The 16,592-nt window shown below is 41.9% G+C and overlaps 1 protein-coding gene across 1 annotated transcript; it reads right to left on the bottom strand.

Annotated features, from left to right (window-relative positions):
• Positions 1-5,233: 5,233 nt before the first annotated feature.
• Positions 5,234-10,143, bottom strand: dph3 (diphthamide biosynthesis 3). The gene is made up of 3 exons (XM_059964380.1): positions 9,844-10,143; positions 7,750-7,824; positions 5,234-6,073 (listed from the first exon to the last, which is right to left on the bottom strand). Exons 1-3 carry the CDS (start codon positions 9,949-9,951, stop codon positions 6,005-6,007), a joined length of 252 nt encoding a protein of 83 aa, XP_059820363.1. The 5' UTR covers positions 9,952-10,143; the 3' UTR covers positions 5,234-6,004.
• Between the last annotated feature and the right edge of the window lie 6,449 nt (positions 10,144-16,592).

The raw sequence follows: 16,592 nt of genomic DNA, 5'->3' as shown, positions 1-16,592 counted from the left end.
TGGTTTCCCAATTTATGTCGGTTTCGCCGATATACAAGAGACCACACCGGGAGCATCGGATAACATAGATAACCCCAACGCACTCACAGGTGAAGTGTCGCCTCACCTTGAAGGACTGCTTGGGGCCCTCAATAGGAGTGAGGGAGGTGTAGGGGTAGGTATGGCATTGGTTCTGCTTGCAGGTTTAAGTACTGGAGGGAGATCAGTGGAGAGGGATTAATGGATAAGGGACTCGCACAGGGAGTGACTCCTGTAGAAAGTGGAAGTTGGGGGGGGGGGGGGGTGGGAAGAGAAAGATGCGCTTGGTAGGTGGGATCCCGTTGGAAATGGCACAAGTTATGGAGAATTATGTGCTAGACATGGAGCCTACTGAGGACCCTCATCCCTGGTGGGGTGGCGGGTGTACAAGTGAGGACCCTACATAAGGACCCTCATCCCTGGTGGGGTGGCGGGTGTACAAGTGAGGGCAGGTGTATGCAAAATGGAAGAGATGCATGTGAGGGCAGTGTTCATGGTGGAAGAAGGAAAGCCCCTTTCTTTGAAGGAGGAGGACATCTGATTAGTTCTGGAATGAAAAACCTCATCCCGAGAGCCCATACAGTGGAAATGGGGGAACTGAAAGAAGGGGATGACATTTTTACAAGTGACAGGGTGTGAAGAGGTATAGTCCAGGTAGCTCTGAGAATCAGTGGGTTTATAAAAGATGTCAGTAGATAAGCTGTCTCCAGAGATAGACAGAAAGATCAAGAAAGTGGAGGGAGTTGTCAGAAATGGACCAGGTAAATATGAGGGCAGGGTGGAAGTTGAAGGCAAAGATGATGGAAGTTGATGAGCTCCTCATGGGTGCAGGAAGCAGTCATTGATGTAGCACAGGAAAAGCTAGGGAGTGATACCGGTGTAGGCTTAGAATATAGACTGTTCCATGTAGCTGACAAAAAGGCAGGCATAGCTGGGACCCATGCAAGTGCCCCTGGCTACACCTTTGGTTTGGAGGAAGAGGGAGGACCCAAAGGAGAAATTATTGAAGTGAGGACCAGTTCTGCCAGATGGATAGCATAGCTAGAGGGGAACAGGTTGAGTCTGTTATCTAGAGAGCAGCAAAGAGCTTTAATGCCTTAATGATGGGGGATGGAGCTGTACAGGGACTGAATGGCCATGTTGAAAATGAAATGATCAGGGACAGGGAACTTGAAGTCATTGAAAAGATCCAGAGCATGTGAAGTGTCATGGATGTAGGTAGGTAAGAAGAGACTGAACCAGCGGGAATAAAACAGAGTTAAAGTATGCAGATATTTCAGTGGGGCAGGAACAAGCAGAAACAATAGGTCTACCTGTATAGGCAGGTTTGTGGATCTTAGGTACAAGATAGAAATGAGAGTTGCAGGGTAAGGGAACTGTGAGGTTGGTGGCAGTGGATGGGAGATCCTCAGAGCTAATAAGGTCAGTGATCATGTGGGTAACAATGGCCTGGTAGTGCAGTCCCATTCAAGGAATAAGTAAGAGGAGGTGTCTGAGATTTGTCACTTGGTCTCAGCAAGGCAGAGGTCAGTCTGCCAGACTACTACCCTCCCCATATCTGCAGGTTCGTTAGTGAGGTTAGGATTAGTGGGGAGAGAGTGAAGAGCAGTACATTTGTAAGGAGTGAGGTTAGAATTGGAGAGAGAGTGGTGAAGTCGAAATGGTTGATGTCTCATCGGCAGTTAGCAATGAAAAGATCCAGAGCAGGCAGAATATAAGAGTAGGGGGTCCATGAAGAGGAGGGTTGAAGATGGGAGAAGAGGTAATGGGTGCGGGCTAGATAGTACTTGCCAAAGAAGTAGGCACAGAGACAGAGGCAGCATCATGTTGGCTTGGTACTCAGAGGTGTGGGTGCAGGGGGGAACAAAGGTGAGGCCCTTATTGAGGACAGAACATTTTGCCTCAGAGTGGGGAACATCTGAGGAAATTGTGAAGACCAGGCACAGATCAGAGCTGGGAACGGAGGGGGAAAGAGGATTAGTAGTGTCTGTGGAGAGGGAGGATTAGGGTGTTCACGGAAGGTGGGGTGAGAGAAGATGGAGTCTCTGAGGACCAAAGAGACATGGGATGACAGAGTGATGGTTGGGGAAGGGGCAACTGGGGTTCTCATGCAGCATGTAAAGACCTGGCCTGAAGATACTGTCAGTCAAGGTCCAGGGTGGAGTCGGAGTTGGAGATTGTGCAATAGGCACTTTTAAGGTGTCTAGGGTTGTTGGAATCCACATTGATGGCAGTAGATGGGTTCTGAATCTGCTCATGGTTGTTAATACCATTGAGGTCAGCAGCAGGGATCGCTGTCTGGGGACATCTGTGACTGCAGCCGGCAATTGAAAGTGTGAATCTGACAGAGGATAAAATATTAGACAGGTCCATTGCAGGAGGGAGAGAGGATCCTGGAGTTGTGGAAGCAACTGGGATATGGACACCAGTTACTTCCTCATGGCACGTAGAATGCACCGGGAGAATCAGTCAATACAATGCAAGCACCCGGGGTCCTCAGAGGGGCCAAATTGAGAAGCTTAACAACTGATCTGGGAGCCGTGTGGCACAAGATAGCGAAGACATATTCCCAAGGATACATGAGGTTTGGGTGAGTACATGGTCGAAGAGTTAGAGGGCAACAGAAATCACAGAGGGGGAGCTGAAGTCCCAGCAAAGTGAAGACTGGACATCCGTGGAAGGAACTTCACAGTGTAGTAGTAGGACAAAGATGAGAAAATCTGCAGATGCTGTTAACACAAGCAACACATAAAATGCTGGAGGAACTCAGCAGGCCAGACAGCATCCACGGAAGAGTAAACACACAACAATTTGGACTGAATCCCTTCATCGGGACTGGAATAAAGGATGAGAAGTCAGAGCAAGAAGGTGGGGGAGGGGAGGAAGAAGTACAAAGTGGTAGGTGATAGATGAAACCAGAAAAGGGGGAAGGGTGAAGTAAAGACCTGGGAAATTGATAAGTGATAAAGATAAAAGGCTGGACAAGGGGGAATCTGATACTAGTTGGTAGAAGACGATGGAAGAAAGGGGAAGGAACAACAGAGGGTGATGGCAGGTAATGAGATACTTTATTTGGACTGGTTCTACAGTGTTTCTGTTTCATGGCTGTTTGTGGATAGACAAATCTCAAGGTTGCATATTGTATACATACTTTGATAGTAAATATACTCTTTGAGAAAGTGATAAATCGATGAAGGTAGAGCATAGGATGTGGTGTATATGAATTTTAGCAAGACGTTCATCAAGGTTCCCCACGGTAGGCTAATTTAGAAAGTCTGCAGGCATGGGACCCAGAGAAACATGGCTGTGTGGATTCAGAATTGGCTTGCCACAAAAGACAGGGGACAGCAGTTGATGAAGCATATTGTTTGCAGGTCAGTGACCAGTGGTGTTTCGCAGGGTTCTGTTCTGGGACCCCTGCTTCTATTTTTATAAATGACTTGGCTGAGGAAGTGCAGGAGAGGGTTAGTAAGTTTGCAGATGTAATGAAGTCCAGTTGTCGAGGAGATAGCATAGAATGTTGTTGCAGGCTACAATGGGATATTGGTAGGATGCAGACCTGGCTGCGAGGTGACAGACGGTGATAAATCTGGTAGTGTGAAGTGATACACTTTTGGAAGATCAAGCTTGAAGGCAGAGTACCGGATTAATGACAAGGTTCTTAGCAACATGGAGGAACAGAGGGGTCTAGGATACATACCCACAGATTCCTCAGTTACCATGCAAGTTAATAGGATGATTGAAGAGAGATATGGTGCATTGGCCTTCATTAATCAGGCATTGCGCTCAAGAGCCAATGAAGTAATGTTGTAGCTCTATAAAACTGACGACCATATTTGGATTATTTTCAGTTCTGGTCACTTCATTAGAAGAAAGATGTGGAAGCTTTAGACTGTGTGCACAAAGATTTATAAGGATGCTGTCTGCATTAGAGAGCATGTCAGGTGAGGATAGGTTAAGTAAACTAGGGCTTATTCTTTGGAAAATAAGAGGAGACTTTATGGAAGTATATAGTTTCAGATAGCGTGAACACCTTTCATCTTTTTCCAAGGGCAGAAATGGTTAATGCCCAAGGTAGTTTTTTTGTTAAACAGAGTGGTAGATGTGTGGACCATGCTGTCGGGATTGTGGTAGAGGCAGACACATTAAGGATAAGAGACCCTTAGATTAGCACATGGATGAGGAAAAATTGAGGACTATATGGGAGGGGCTAGATTGGATCTAGAGTAGGTTAAAAAGTTGGTACAATCTAATGAGCCAAAGGGCCTTTACTGTACTATGCTTAACAGTATTGGGTCAAGTAAATAAATAAAAGATCAATTGAGGAGAAAAACAAAAAGAAAAATAAAATTATAGTGTAAGACATCATCTAGCCCCTTAAGAGTCTGCTCTACCATTTAATTTAGTCATGGCTGATCATCCAAATACAATACTCTATTCCTTCTTCCACCCTGTCCCCAATATCTCCTGATGCCTTTAGCAATACCATAACTGTACTTAACTTACTCTTCTGGAACATATTTAATGATTTGGCCTCAGTTACCTTCTGCAGTTGATTCCTTCCCCCCACCACCCCACAGGCTGAACACTGGCTAGAAAAAAAATCTCTTCTTAGTACAAATCACACTTGCCCCATACCTTAAAGCTGTAACCTCCAAGTCTGGACTCTCACCATTGTGAATAGCCTTGATATAGATTATTCCAGCAGCACCAGGACCTTCTTCCATTCTCTAATGAATACATGTCTAATCGATCCAATCTCCATTCATTTGTCAGTCCTGCCATTCCAAGAATTAGCTCGATAAATCATTGCTGCATCCCCTGCACTCACAGGAGGGGAACAATACGAGACTGACAAGTGAAATCAAGAACAAATTAAACTCTGAATTTTCCCATCAACACAATTCTATAGCAGAGTCAGTGTTTTTATATGACTGACTGGTACCACTTCCTAAAAAGAACCAATACTAATAAATGAGCTTTTTTTACTAAAATACTGCGTAAAGCAATTTTTAACAATTCACGTATTAAACACATTCCAAGTCTGCTTCCAAGCAGTATTTGTGCAATGCCATTTTAACTTTCAATCAGTAGAGCTTGCCACAATTACCTATTGCAATATACTGTACTCTAAGTATTGACTTAAAAAAAATCAGGGTAAATGTAAATTCATAAAACAATCAAAGCTTAAATACAAAAAATTAGAGACAGCAGCCAAAAGTATTACATTTATTCTTATGCATGATCACCATGAACATTTTCTTTGAAGTGGAGATCTATGAGCAGTAGGTCGTTTATACAGGTGTTTTCTAATTTGTCAGTTCAGGAACCAACAAGGCCAATGCAACAGCAACAAGTACTGTACCACCAAACACATTTAAAGTTTCAATAAACAATTTAAAGATTTGTGCATATATCAAACGTTATTGAATAAATCATTACTTCATTTCTGCATTTTAACTTTCCACAAAAGCAAATTCTTTAAAATAAATATAATTGCACGTTTTATGAACACATTCAGGAGCAATAATTTACTGCTGAACTTGCTTCAGCCAAAGCAAGTCAAAGGGTTTATTTTGTCTTCCTGTATAAAATAGTAGTTGATCATCTCCAGAAGCACACCTTTAATTTTAAAAACTTCATTCAGCAACATCTTGACAAAACTAAAATGATATCCAGAAACAAGAACCAAACCATTGTTTCCAGTTTTCTGTTGGGAAAGCCCCAGTCATAAATTTATTGACCTAGTGTTTCCTTTGTGTTTCACCCCCACTGAAAAGTGTAAACTTCTGAAGAATCATATTATAAAACTGTTATGCAATATACATTGTACGATCTGTCATTGCATGTAATTTGCATAGCAAATGTATACATGAATCCAGTTAATTCCTGCATTGACTAATGTAATTCATTTTCATGTACGTCTTGATTCATAATCCAGTGGCCAGTCCTTTAAAAAGCATAGTCAACTACAGCCTCTTCAAAATCAGCATTTCAATTTCTCCAATTTATCCGTGGTCACTGTTTCCACTAATTCTCCAGACATGAACTGATCCTAAAGAAAGTACATTAAAGAACAAGACAATTCAAATTTATATCATTACAACAAACTTTATTAATTTGGCAGAGGTTATCAGAATTTATTTTATACTTTATGCAATCTCCAGGATATTTATTACAATTTATTTTAATTCAGAAAAGCAGAACTGGAATTAAAATCAGTTGCTGGAAAACAAGAAATCTACAGCATTTCTGGGACTCCACATAATGAGAATTTCAGAAGGAACCATAGGAACAACGCTCACTTGAGTTTCTCAAGTCACAGCAAGGAAAATTTCAACACATCTTAGAACCAAACAGCCCAGAAACAGGTTCAGCACATCTTCAGTGTCCTTCAAGGACCCATCGACATTAATCTTATTTTCCTTCTTGTATCTCTGCAACACACTCCCTAATCATCGTATTTTCCTGCCACCCAGCCATACAATGGAAATTTATAATATAATCAACTAAACTTTTTTTGCTACTGCTATCAGGTTCTGGAAATGACCTGAAAAACCCTAATTCTACTTCAAACTATATTTCTTAACAATATTTAAAGCACAGAAAAATCAAGGGAAGGAAAAAAAGTGTACAAGATGTAAGGTCTTTGGTTGTCTAGATAGGAACATAATTAGATAGACAATAGACAATAGACAATAGGTGCAGAAGTAGACCATTCGGCCCCTCGAGTCTGCACCGCCATTCTGAGATCATGGCTGATCATTCACTATCAATACCCAGTCCCTGCCTTGTCCCCATATCCCTTGATTCCCCTATCCATCAGATATCTATCCAGCTCCTTCTTGAAAGCATCCAGAGAATTGGCCTCCACCGTCTTCCGAGGCAGTGTCAAATGACCCATTTCGATGGGTCCTTGAATGTCAAATGAAATGGTGACACAGAATATAGGGGAATGGTAACGGGTCAAATGTATTTATTTATTGCGATACACCGCAGTGTAGGCCATTCCGGCCCTTTGAGTCACTTTTCAGTAACCCCTGATTTAACCCCAGCCTAATCACAGGACAATTTACCTACCAAATCGGTAGGTCTTTGGACTGTGGGAGGAAATTGGAGATCCCAGAGGAACCCTCACGATCACAGGGCGAAACTCCTCACAAGTTCCTTACAGACAGCGGAAGGAAGTGAACCTGAATCACTCCTACTATAATTCGCTGTGCTAACCACTACACTACCATGCCACCCAAATAATGATCAACTGAGGGGAAGTTTACCTAGCAAAATAATCTGAATTTTTGCTGCAAGTTGTTGGAAATGTTTTTCCCTAATACTGCTGAAAAAATTGAATTGTGAAATATAGGTTATTATTTTCAAAATGTATGCAACTACTTAATCTATTGATGGCAAAAGACTGTGACGCAATCTAAGTATGCACGTATCTGTGTACCCTTACTCAATAAGCAAGGGGATTTAAGTTATTCTCCAATGAAGCTTGGACAAAGAACATCATTACTGCATTTATCAAATCACACACAGCTTCTGATGCGTCACTGAGCATATCAGACAAGTTTATGATCATTTTATTTGTTGCATCATCTTCCTCTAATTATTGAAATGTTTTAAACAAATTGATGGAGTTACATGTGTTTATTATGTAAACAGAGTGAGCCACTTACAAATTTTTTTTATCAAAGGTAGAGCTCTGACAATTAATAAATGTCAACTTACTTTATCATAAATGACTCTGATAATCAAAGAACAACTTGGACATGTTGCAACTTCTTCTCCATTTTCCAGATCTTCCTGCAAAATACCACTTGTTAAGTAACAACAATCAACTAACCTTGATCAAGTTCTTGAAATGACCTGAAAATCCCAATTCTATTTCAGACTACATTTCTTAAGTGTTCAGGACACAGGAAAGTTGAAGAAAGGAAAGGAGTACTCAAAATGTAAGGTACATCTCCTTACAAATTCTCATTGTTTTCAAATTCTTCCTGTTGTTTCCTCACCTTAAATTTCCCTCAACATTTTAACCCATTAGGATATTGAACTTCTCAAGTTCTGGTTATTTGATCATGCTAGAACATAACCATTTGCACCATTAAGTAATATCTATCAAATGTGTAAGCTCAATTTTTCCAACAATTCTACATTTTTAATTCATCTACCATGTCTATGCCCATTGACTCCATCCTTCTATATCCGATAGAACCTCGTATGCATCCTCTTCCCAACCCAAAATGCCACCTAGTTTGTACCACCCACAAATCAAGCCATTTTACACACAACTGGTGAAGGAACTGATCATGGGACTGTAACCAAGTACACAATCAAGATATGTGGAGGGACAAGTAGTATTGTACAGAAGCAAGTCTCCAGAAGAACTGGAGCGCTTATGTGTGGTTATGCAATTTGGTTAAAGAAAAAAGCAGAGACTACTTTCTGAATGGGAAAGAATTCAGAAATCAGAGATGCAGAGCAGTACAGGGGTCCTGGCTCAGGATTGCCTTAACATTAACTTACAAGTTGGGTTGGCACTAATGGAGGCAAAGGCAATGTCAGCATTCATTTCCAGAGGAATAGAACACAAAATGAAGAATATACTGCTAAAGCTTTACAAGAAATTGGTCAGATCACATTTGGAATATTATAAGCAATTTTGGGCCATGCATCTGGTGACAGAGAAGCGAGTTCTTTCCAGAGGTTTACAAGAATAAAGTTCGACTTATGAGTAGCCTTTGCTATCTCTGGGCCTGTACTCAATAGAGTTCAGAGGTACAAGAGTGATTATCTCACTGAAACCTACAGTATACTTAAAGGTTTGGATAGACTGGATGCTTTAGTAGGAATCTAACGGGGCATCCCCTCAAAACTGAGGTGAGGATTTTTTTTCAGCAGATGATGGTGAATCTGTAGAATGTATTGCCACAGAGGGCTGTGGATGTCTAGTCATTGAATATATTTCAAGCGGAGAATGATAGAACCATAAAACATTACAGCACAGAAACAGGCCTTTTGACCCTTCTTGGCTGTGCCGAACCATTTTTCTGCCTAGTCCCACTGACCTGCACCTGGCCTATATCCGTCCATACCACTCTCATCCATGTACCTGTGTTTTTCTTAAATATTAAAAGTGAGCCTGCATTTACCACTTCATCTGGCAGCTCATTCCACACTCCCACCACTCTGTGTGAAGAAGACTCCCTAAGTGTTCCCTTTAAACTTTTTCCCTTTCACCCTTAACCCACATCCTGTTTTTTTTCTCCCCTAGCCTCAGTGGAAAAAGCCTGCTTGCATTCACTCTATCTATACTCATCGTAATTTTATACACTTCCATCAAGTCTCCCCTCATTCTGATACGTTCCAGGGAATTAAATCCTAAACTATTCAACCTTTCTCGGTAACTCAGTTTCTCAAGTCCCGGCAACATCCTTGTAAACCTTCTCTGCACTCTTTCAACTTTATTAACATCCTTCCCGTAATTCGGTGACCAAAACTGCTCACAATACTCCAAATATGGCCTCACCAATGCCTTATGCAACCTAACCATAACATTCCAACTCTTAAACTCAATACTTTGATTTATAAAGGCCAATGCACCAAAAGCTCTCTTTACGACCCTATCTATCTGTGACGCCACTTTTAGGGAATTTTGTATAGCTTCTTAATTGGTAAGAGGTTCAGGGCAGAGATACGGTAATGGGTTCAATCACAACCTGAATCAGAATGGCCTAACCCTATTCCCATCTCATGATTTGACGACCCTCTTATATGAAACCTGAGAAGTTGTAATCTTACAACAACCGGTCATGTCAGTACCTTACTAATGACGAACTTGTCCCCGCACGGACACGGGTAATAATAGCTCTCCGTCTCCTCATCGAACTCGAAATCCTCGATCTCCACCTCATCGTGAAACACCGACATGGCGGCCCAGTTCGACTCAATCTCGAAACAACTCTGGCTCCTACAGACTTCCAGTTAGCGTGTCCCCCGCACCCCACCAGACTTTCTTCGACCTCGCCGTTCTCAGTTGAACTCTCCCTCGCGGCTTTCCGCTCCGCTAACACAGAACGATCGCCGCCGCCATGCCGCCACCGACCAGCCGGGCATGCGCAATCGTCGTCCAATAGGGACACCCGGGCATACGCATGCGCAATCGTCGTCCAATCGGTAGTTTCGGGCGGACGATACAATTCCCGAATTGGGAACGTGTTCCAAATCCCAGAGGATTCAGCAGGTCTGATTGAATCTATGGAGGGGAATAAACAGTCCATGTTTCGGGCCGAGACCCTTCATCCTGAACGTCAACTGTTTATTCCCCTCCTTAAAAGCGGCTTCTTCTGCTAAGATCCTCCAGCAATCTATGTATTGCAGAAGATTTCCAACATTTCCAGAATCTCTTGCCCCGAATGTGCGGCGCTTTGAATCAGTGGCGGTGCTATCTATCACTGAGCAGTAAAACAGGCTACGAAAAAAATGCTTGATAGTATTAAGAGAAAGATTCGATTGCAAGTAGTAAAACAAATTATAGAATTTTGAGATAGTGGAGGAAGCGCAGTTTGGCATTTGAACCAAAGAGACGGGGTCGTGAGGGGTGACAGAGGACACTGCTCGGGTAGTAAGTGGTTTAATATTGCAGTGATAACACTTGCGCATTAACACTGCATTTATTATTTAAAAATACTGGGCAGGTGGGCCAGTATCTGCATATCTTTGATTAAAACTACGCTGCCAATCATGCACACGGGTGGAAAAAAGAGCACAGATTTCGGGGAAATAATCTTCCATCAAAATAAGGCAGTGGTAATGGAAGAATGGAAATTAATGCAACATATGGTTAAAGTAATAGTTTCAATGTGGGGATGCTAATATTTCTTTCCAGCAAAAAGGTGTACATTGTTGGTTGCAGGTTTTTTAAAGTATATTTAAAGCGCATTTTGTGCTTAATCACAAGAGCATTTCAGCAGACCAAAAATCTTTGAATTTGGCCTAGTGTTACTGAACCTCAGCGCTACTGGACTTGGGACAGGATCCTCTTGATGGATACAACGGTTTACAGACCTTACCTATAAAATGGGAATACAAAATAAAAATTGCAAATGCTGTAAATTTGAAATATAAACTGAAAAGGCCTGAAGCCCAGCTGCTCATAGCACTTCCACCAAAGACAAATACACCTGAATTGAATTGAATTGAATTGACTTTATTACTTGTATCCTTCACATACATGAGGAGTAAAAATCTTTACATTATGTCGCCATCTAAATGTGCAATTTATAGTAATTTGTAAATAAATAGTAAGTACAACAAGACAGTCAATATAGCATAGAAATACAATTTTATCAGTGTGAATTAAGCAGTCCATTGGCCTGGTGGAAGAAGCTGTCCCAGAGCCTGTTGGTCCTGGCTTTTATGCTGTGGTACCATTTCCCAGATGGTAGCAGCTGGAACAGTTTGTGGTTGGGGTGACTCAGGTCCCCAGTGCTCCTTTGGGCCCTTTTTACAAACTTATCTTTGTAAATGTCCTGAAAAGTGAGAAGTTCACATCTACAGATACACTGGGCTGTCTGCACCACTCTCTGCAGAGTCCTGAGATTGAGGAAAGTACAGTTCCCATACCAGACAGAGATGCACCCATTCAGGATGCTTTGAATTGTGCCCCTGTAGAAGGTTCTTAGGATTTTAAAATCAATTTTCATTTAATTTATGAGCAAAGCCTATTGTTGCAGCCGATTAATATGATTTTATCAATGTGTGTTCAGGACATTTGCATTTACAATGCTAAGGATCTCTCATCTGTGTTTCAGTCTCCATCAACGCCCAGTAGCAGACAAGAGGTTGTGCAAATGCAGTGTGTCTGGTGGCAACTTTGGGTAACAGAAACCCAAAGACATTTTCCTTCCTCCTTACTGCTGCCTCGGGCTCCAGACAGTCACAACATCTTTAAAAGAAACTTACAGTTCAAAGAGGAGGCCCTCTCGATGAGGAGCTGGGTAAGGCCACAGCGACAGCCTCCTTTATGGCCTTAAAAGCTGACTGTTGCTCGGGGCCCCACACAAAACTAAATTTCTTCCTGGTCACAGCGTACAGGAATTGGAGGAGCTTAGTCAAATGGGGTACATGGTGCCGCCAGTTATCCCTGAAGGCCAACAAAGATTGGGTTCGATTTTGGTCTTAAGGGGCACTACGTCTAGGATCTTATTTCTGACATCAGGAATTGTCTTTGGGTAATCCCAGAAAATGAACAGCCATAGCTGGGCCCTGTATTTCGTCTGAGTTAATTTCCCATTCCCTCAATTGATTGTGATAAATCAAAGTATTAAGGGTGTTAGACACCTCCTCTTTAGAGGATCCCCACGGTAGCACATCAACTATAGAATGAGCTACTCTAACGATAGAGCAAATCCTGTGCCACCACACTATGGCAAATTGTAGGTCAATGGACATATCCCTGTGGAACTCCTGTAAAGGTGTACTGAAGGCCACTCCATGTAAAAGCAAACTGACCCCGAGACTGCTCAGCCACAGGGATGAAGAAGAAAGCATTCGCCAAATCAATAATAATGTCAGTCTTGCTAGAAAGACCCTCATTCAGGGTCACAACATCTGGACCAGCTGTGGTCAGCAGAGGGCCAAACCTATTTCACTGGCAATAATCAATGGTCATTGGCTGTGAACCATCAGGTCTCCAAACTGGCCAAACAGGGCTATTATAAGGGGATGAGACAGGACAAAGAAGCCTCAGGTTTAAAAGGGACTCAACTGTCTCACTGATTTCCTTATGCCATTCCGGGATATGATATTGCTGGGTAACTACTACTTGGTAGTTACAGGTTCCTCTTCTGCCTTTCCAGCCAGAATAGATACCTTCCTAATGCCAAAAGCAAATTTGCCAAATGGTGTCATGAAAGAAGTTCCTGTTACCAACCCAATTCCCAAAATGTTTTCAGGTACCTGGGAAATGAGTATGGGGACAGACTGAGGAGGTCCCTTGCCAATAGTGAGATGGACCTTTGTTCATACATCATCTGTAACCGATCCCCCATATCCTTGGATACATACTCACTCCCCTGTATGTAAATTCGGAATCCCATGTAATAAGGTAACCTCAGCTTCAGTGTCTACCAGGGCGATTCACTGCCTCTTATTGCCATGTGACCTCCAAAGGGTACTAGGTACCTATGGCCTCAGGTCTCCCTCTAGAATGCAGGAAGTATGAACTGCCAAAGCAAGTTCTGGAGCCCTGGCCATAACCTATGTGATAGGTTAACAAGGGTCCAATTCACCCAAGTCCAGATATAACCAGCAAACACCCTGCTTTTTGGGATTAACATTACATTTCATTGTAGAGACTGGAAGGGTGACCAGTCCCTTTGTCTGGGCTATAGGATGCAACCCTCTTAAGGTATAACACACAAAGAACACCAGTAAGGTCACTGTTAATTTTTTCCTTATCCAACCCTGCCTTCAGCAGGGACAGAAACATTTCCTTTCTATTAGAATGGGAAGAGGAGCTCTTTGATACCAACTGTTGAGGCACAGTCATCGGGTGCTTTGGGGCATTCCTAGTTCCGTACCACATTCATCCAGATTGCCCCTGCTGCTGCGGGACTTAAAAGCAGCCTTAACCTGCACCCATTCCCGATCTACATCTGACCCTTCTGGTTGGTCCAATAGACTAAAAGTCTCTGCAACAGTCCAACCTTCAGCTGGCCTTAACAGTCCAACCTTCATCTCTCCACTGTGAGGGTCCCTGTAGCGGTTAATTAAAAACAGATCAAAACCTCTCAAAGAATAAGCATGGGGGTTGACACTATATGATGCGCTATCCAGAATAACAAAGTTCAAATTGTACACTTTCGATCCTTTACTAAGAAACCAGTAAAGACAAACAATCTTGTAGCAATAAAAATCTAACAAAACTAAAACTAGCAATATAATGAAATAGCCTAAGCAGTAGTGTTAGCGACCTTAAGCATAACAGAGAAATTAACGTTATGCATCAGCATTCAACAAAATAATATCATTCAACAAAATACCATTCCAGCTCCCTCTCTGTTTCTACCTAGACTAAACTGACCTGAAACAAAGCATGAATACATAACTATACTCATTACTCATTTGCTCCCACCACACCCAAATCCATGTGATAAATTACCCATAATAAACACACAACATACAATATAGACAGAAAATACATACAGGATTCCTACATCCCAGCTCCCAATTATTACACTATAATAATTACAACTACATTCTACTAAAATTAGGAGTCATGAAATCTTCAGGGAAATTCATCAACATTTAATTCAAATGTCCTCTTTCTTCTTTTTTTCTTCCAGACAAGTCATGCAACAGTCATCTAGGCCAGGTTACCAGCAATTAACCCAGTAAAGAGTGATCTTTACTACCACTCTCTGTCAAGTCAGTACATCAATTCAAAGTCATGAAGCTTGTTGAGCTGTAGCTCCTCAAACCTCTGCCTCCAGTAGAAGACAGGTCTTGGTTATAGGCCAGCCCAGACAACTGGTCTTGGACTTGATGTATACCTGCTGTACAAACCCTCTTCTGTCTGGAATTTCTCTTCCCATGTTCCATGAGTTTCAAGGTGTTGCGTCATCATCTAAAAGCACAATGTTTCCTCGGAAGAAATTGCATTTTATACCTGACCATTTCTAACATTCCTTTCACTGTGGTTAATACTCCTTGACTTCCAAAACAAGTTTGACATGTATTGGGCTTGCTTTCATCTGCGATGAGCATTAAATGTCTTCCTTTTGGAACTACCCTGGTGGTAAGGATGGTGAGGTCTTCAGAAGCAACAAGCACTGGGTATTAGTGCTTCCAAATGATTAGGATCAGAGGATGATACTTTACTAATTGGATGACTATTGATAATACCCTATTCTTCACAATGGACTGAATGGAAACTCCCTTCATCAAGATTTTGTACCTTCATGGTGGAACTGAGGACCTTTCACATAGACCTGATCAATCTCTCCCCTGATTCTCCATGATGTAAACCAGCAGGGGATTAAAAGTCCACTTAATTCCTTTCTGAAGAAGGACATCATTGATCCATGAATGATTCCACTTCTCAATGGCTTCTCCCAACTGCAATCAGGGAAGACTGCCTTGAACTGCTGCTGCCAAAGCTCATCCAAGTTCTAAGCTGAGATCCTGTTAACTGTCATCTCAGGCTGAGCACCATTTCTCCCAACACCATGGTCTCTTTCCAGTAGTCCTTTCACAGTCCAACCCAAAATTGTTCTGATTGCATAGAGTCATTAACAACGGGAATCACTTGCAATGGCTCCAATTCTTTAAGCACATTTGTCCCTATTAGCAGCACTATTTCTGAATCAATCTTTAGCAAATGGGTATGTTTCAAATTAAACCATTCCTGGAGATCCCTCTGTCATGGAATGTTCCCTTTGTGGACGTGCATACTTTCCTGCGTATAGATGTTAGGTAGTTCACAATAGTTTCCACTACCTAAGCCAGCCACTTCCAATTCTGAAGCAATGTAGTTACTCGTGATCTTCTCCATTTAAAATCAGTCTCCATTTAAATCCATATAGAGGGGGTATTAGATATAGAAGATACTCTGCCTGCAGCAGAACTTGAAGCACGAACACTTGATGCACTGCCACTTGGGTTTACGTCATCCCGTGTTTTCACCATTACATGCATAGTCAAAACATGCCTTGGAACTTGAGAAACATTTTCACTTGTTTCAACAACATGACTTTCAATATTGCATGTTTGGTTCAACTATTGTTTAACATCCCTTATGTTAAAGGGTTAACTGCACTAAAGCATTCAATGTTTACAAAACTTTCATATCATATCTTGCTCTACCTCAGGAATTAGAGACAACATGTCTTATATTCCTTTTGAAGACTTTCAATTCTACCCACTAAAGCTTTAAAAGTAAGTTTGACTTCTCTTTTGACAGACCCGCTATGAGGGTTGCTGACATCAGTTTCAAGCTTTGATTCACACATGTAACTTCTTCTAGCTGCGCCACTTGCAATTAACTCTGTTGACCTGCAGCACCAACAATTCTCTGATTCAACAAACATTGTCAGACTAAACCAGACCAAACAAACAGCGTTCAGTTCAAATGTCGGCAACCGGAAAACTTTGGCCCTTCTGTAAAACAAAGAGGTGAACCCTCAGGCAAACAGATCAAGCAGAAGTCCCTAATGGACAAGCAGTGCTGACCATTCCAAACTGTGTTCAAACCACAAACACACAGCATGAATCAACAAAAGGTTGTCATTTGCCGCAAGCTACTCTGGCTTGTGCAGTGTTGCGATTCAATTTTGCCAACAGGCTAGTGTTCGTTTGGTATAACTAGTTTTTTTTTGTTGACAAAAATGCAGCTGTTACTTGTAAACAAACCAGAACTGTTCAGAGACTAAGCACAGGGGTTGACATTGTATGACACACTATCCAAGTTCCAATGTTCAAAGAGGACATACGATCCTTCGTTAAGAAACCGGTAAAGACGAACAATCTCTTAACGATAAAAAAAACTAATGAAGCTAAAACTAGTGATA

This window comes from Hypanus sabinus, chromosome 3, assembly GCF_030144855.1.
Source record: "Hypanus sabinus isolate sHypSab1 chromosome 3, sHypSab1.hap1, whole genome shotgun sequence".
NCBI lineage: Eukaryota > Metazoa > Chordata > Chondrichthyes > Myliobatiformes > Dasyatidae > Hypanus > Hypanus sabinus.
The sequence above is the reverse complement of the archived record's forward strand: the minus strand, read 5'-3'. Positions and strand labels throughout refer to the sequence as shown.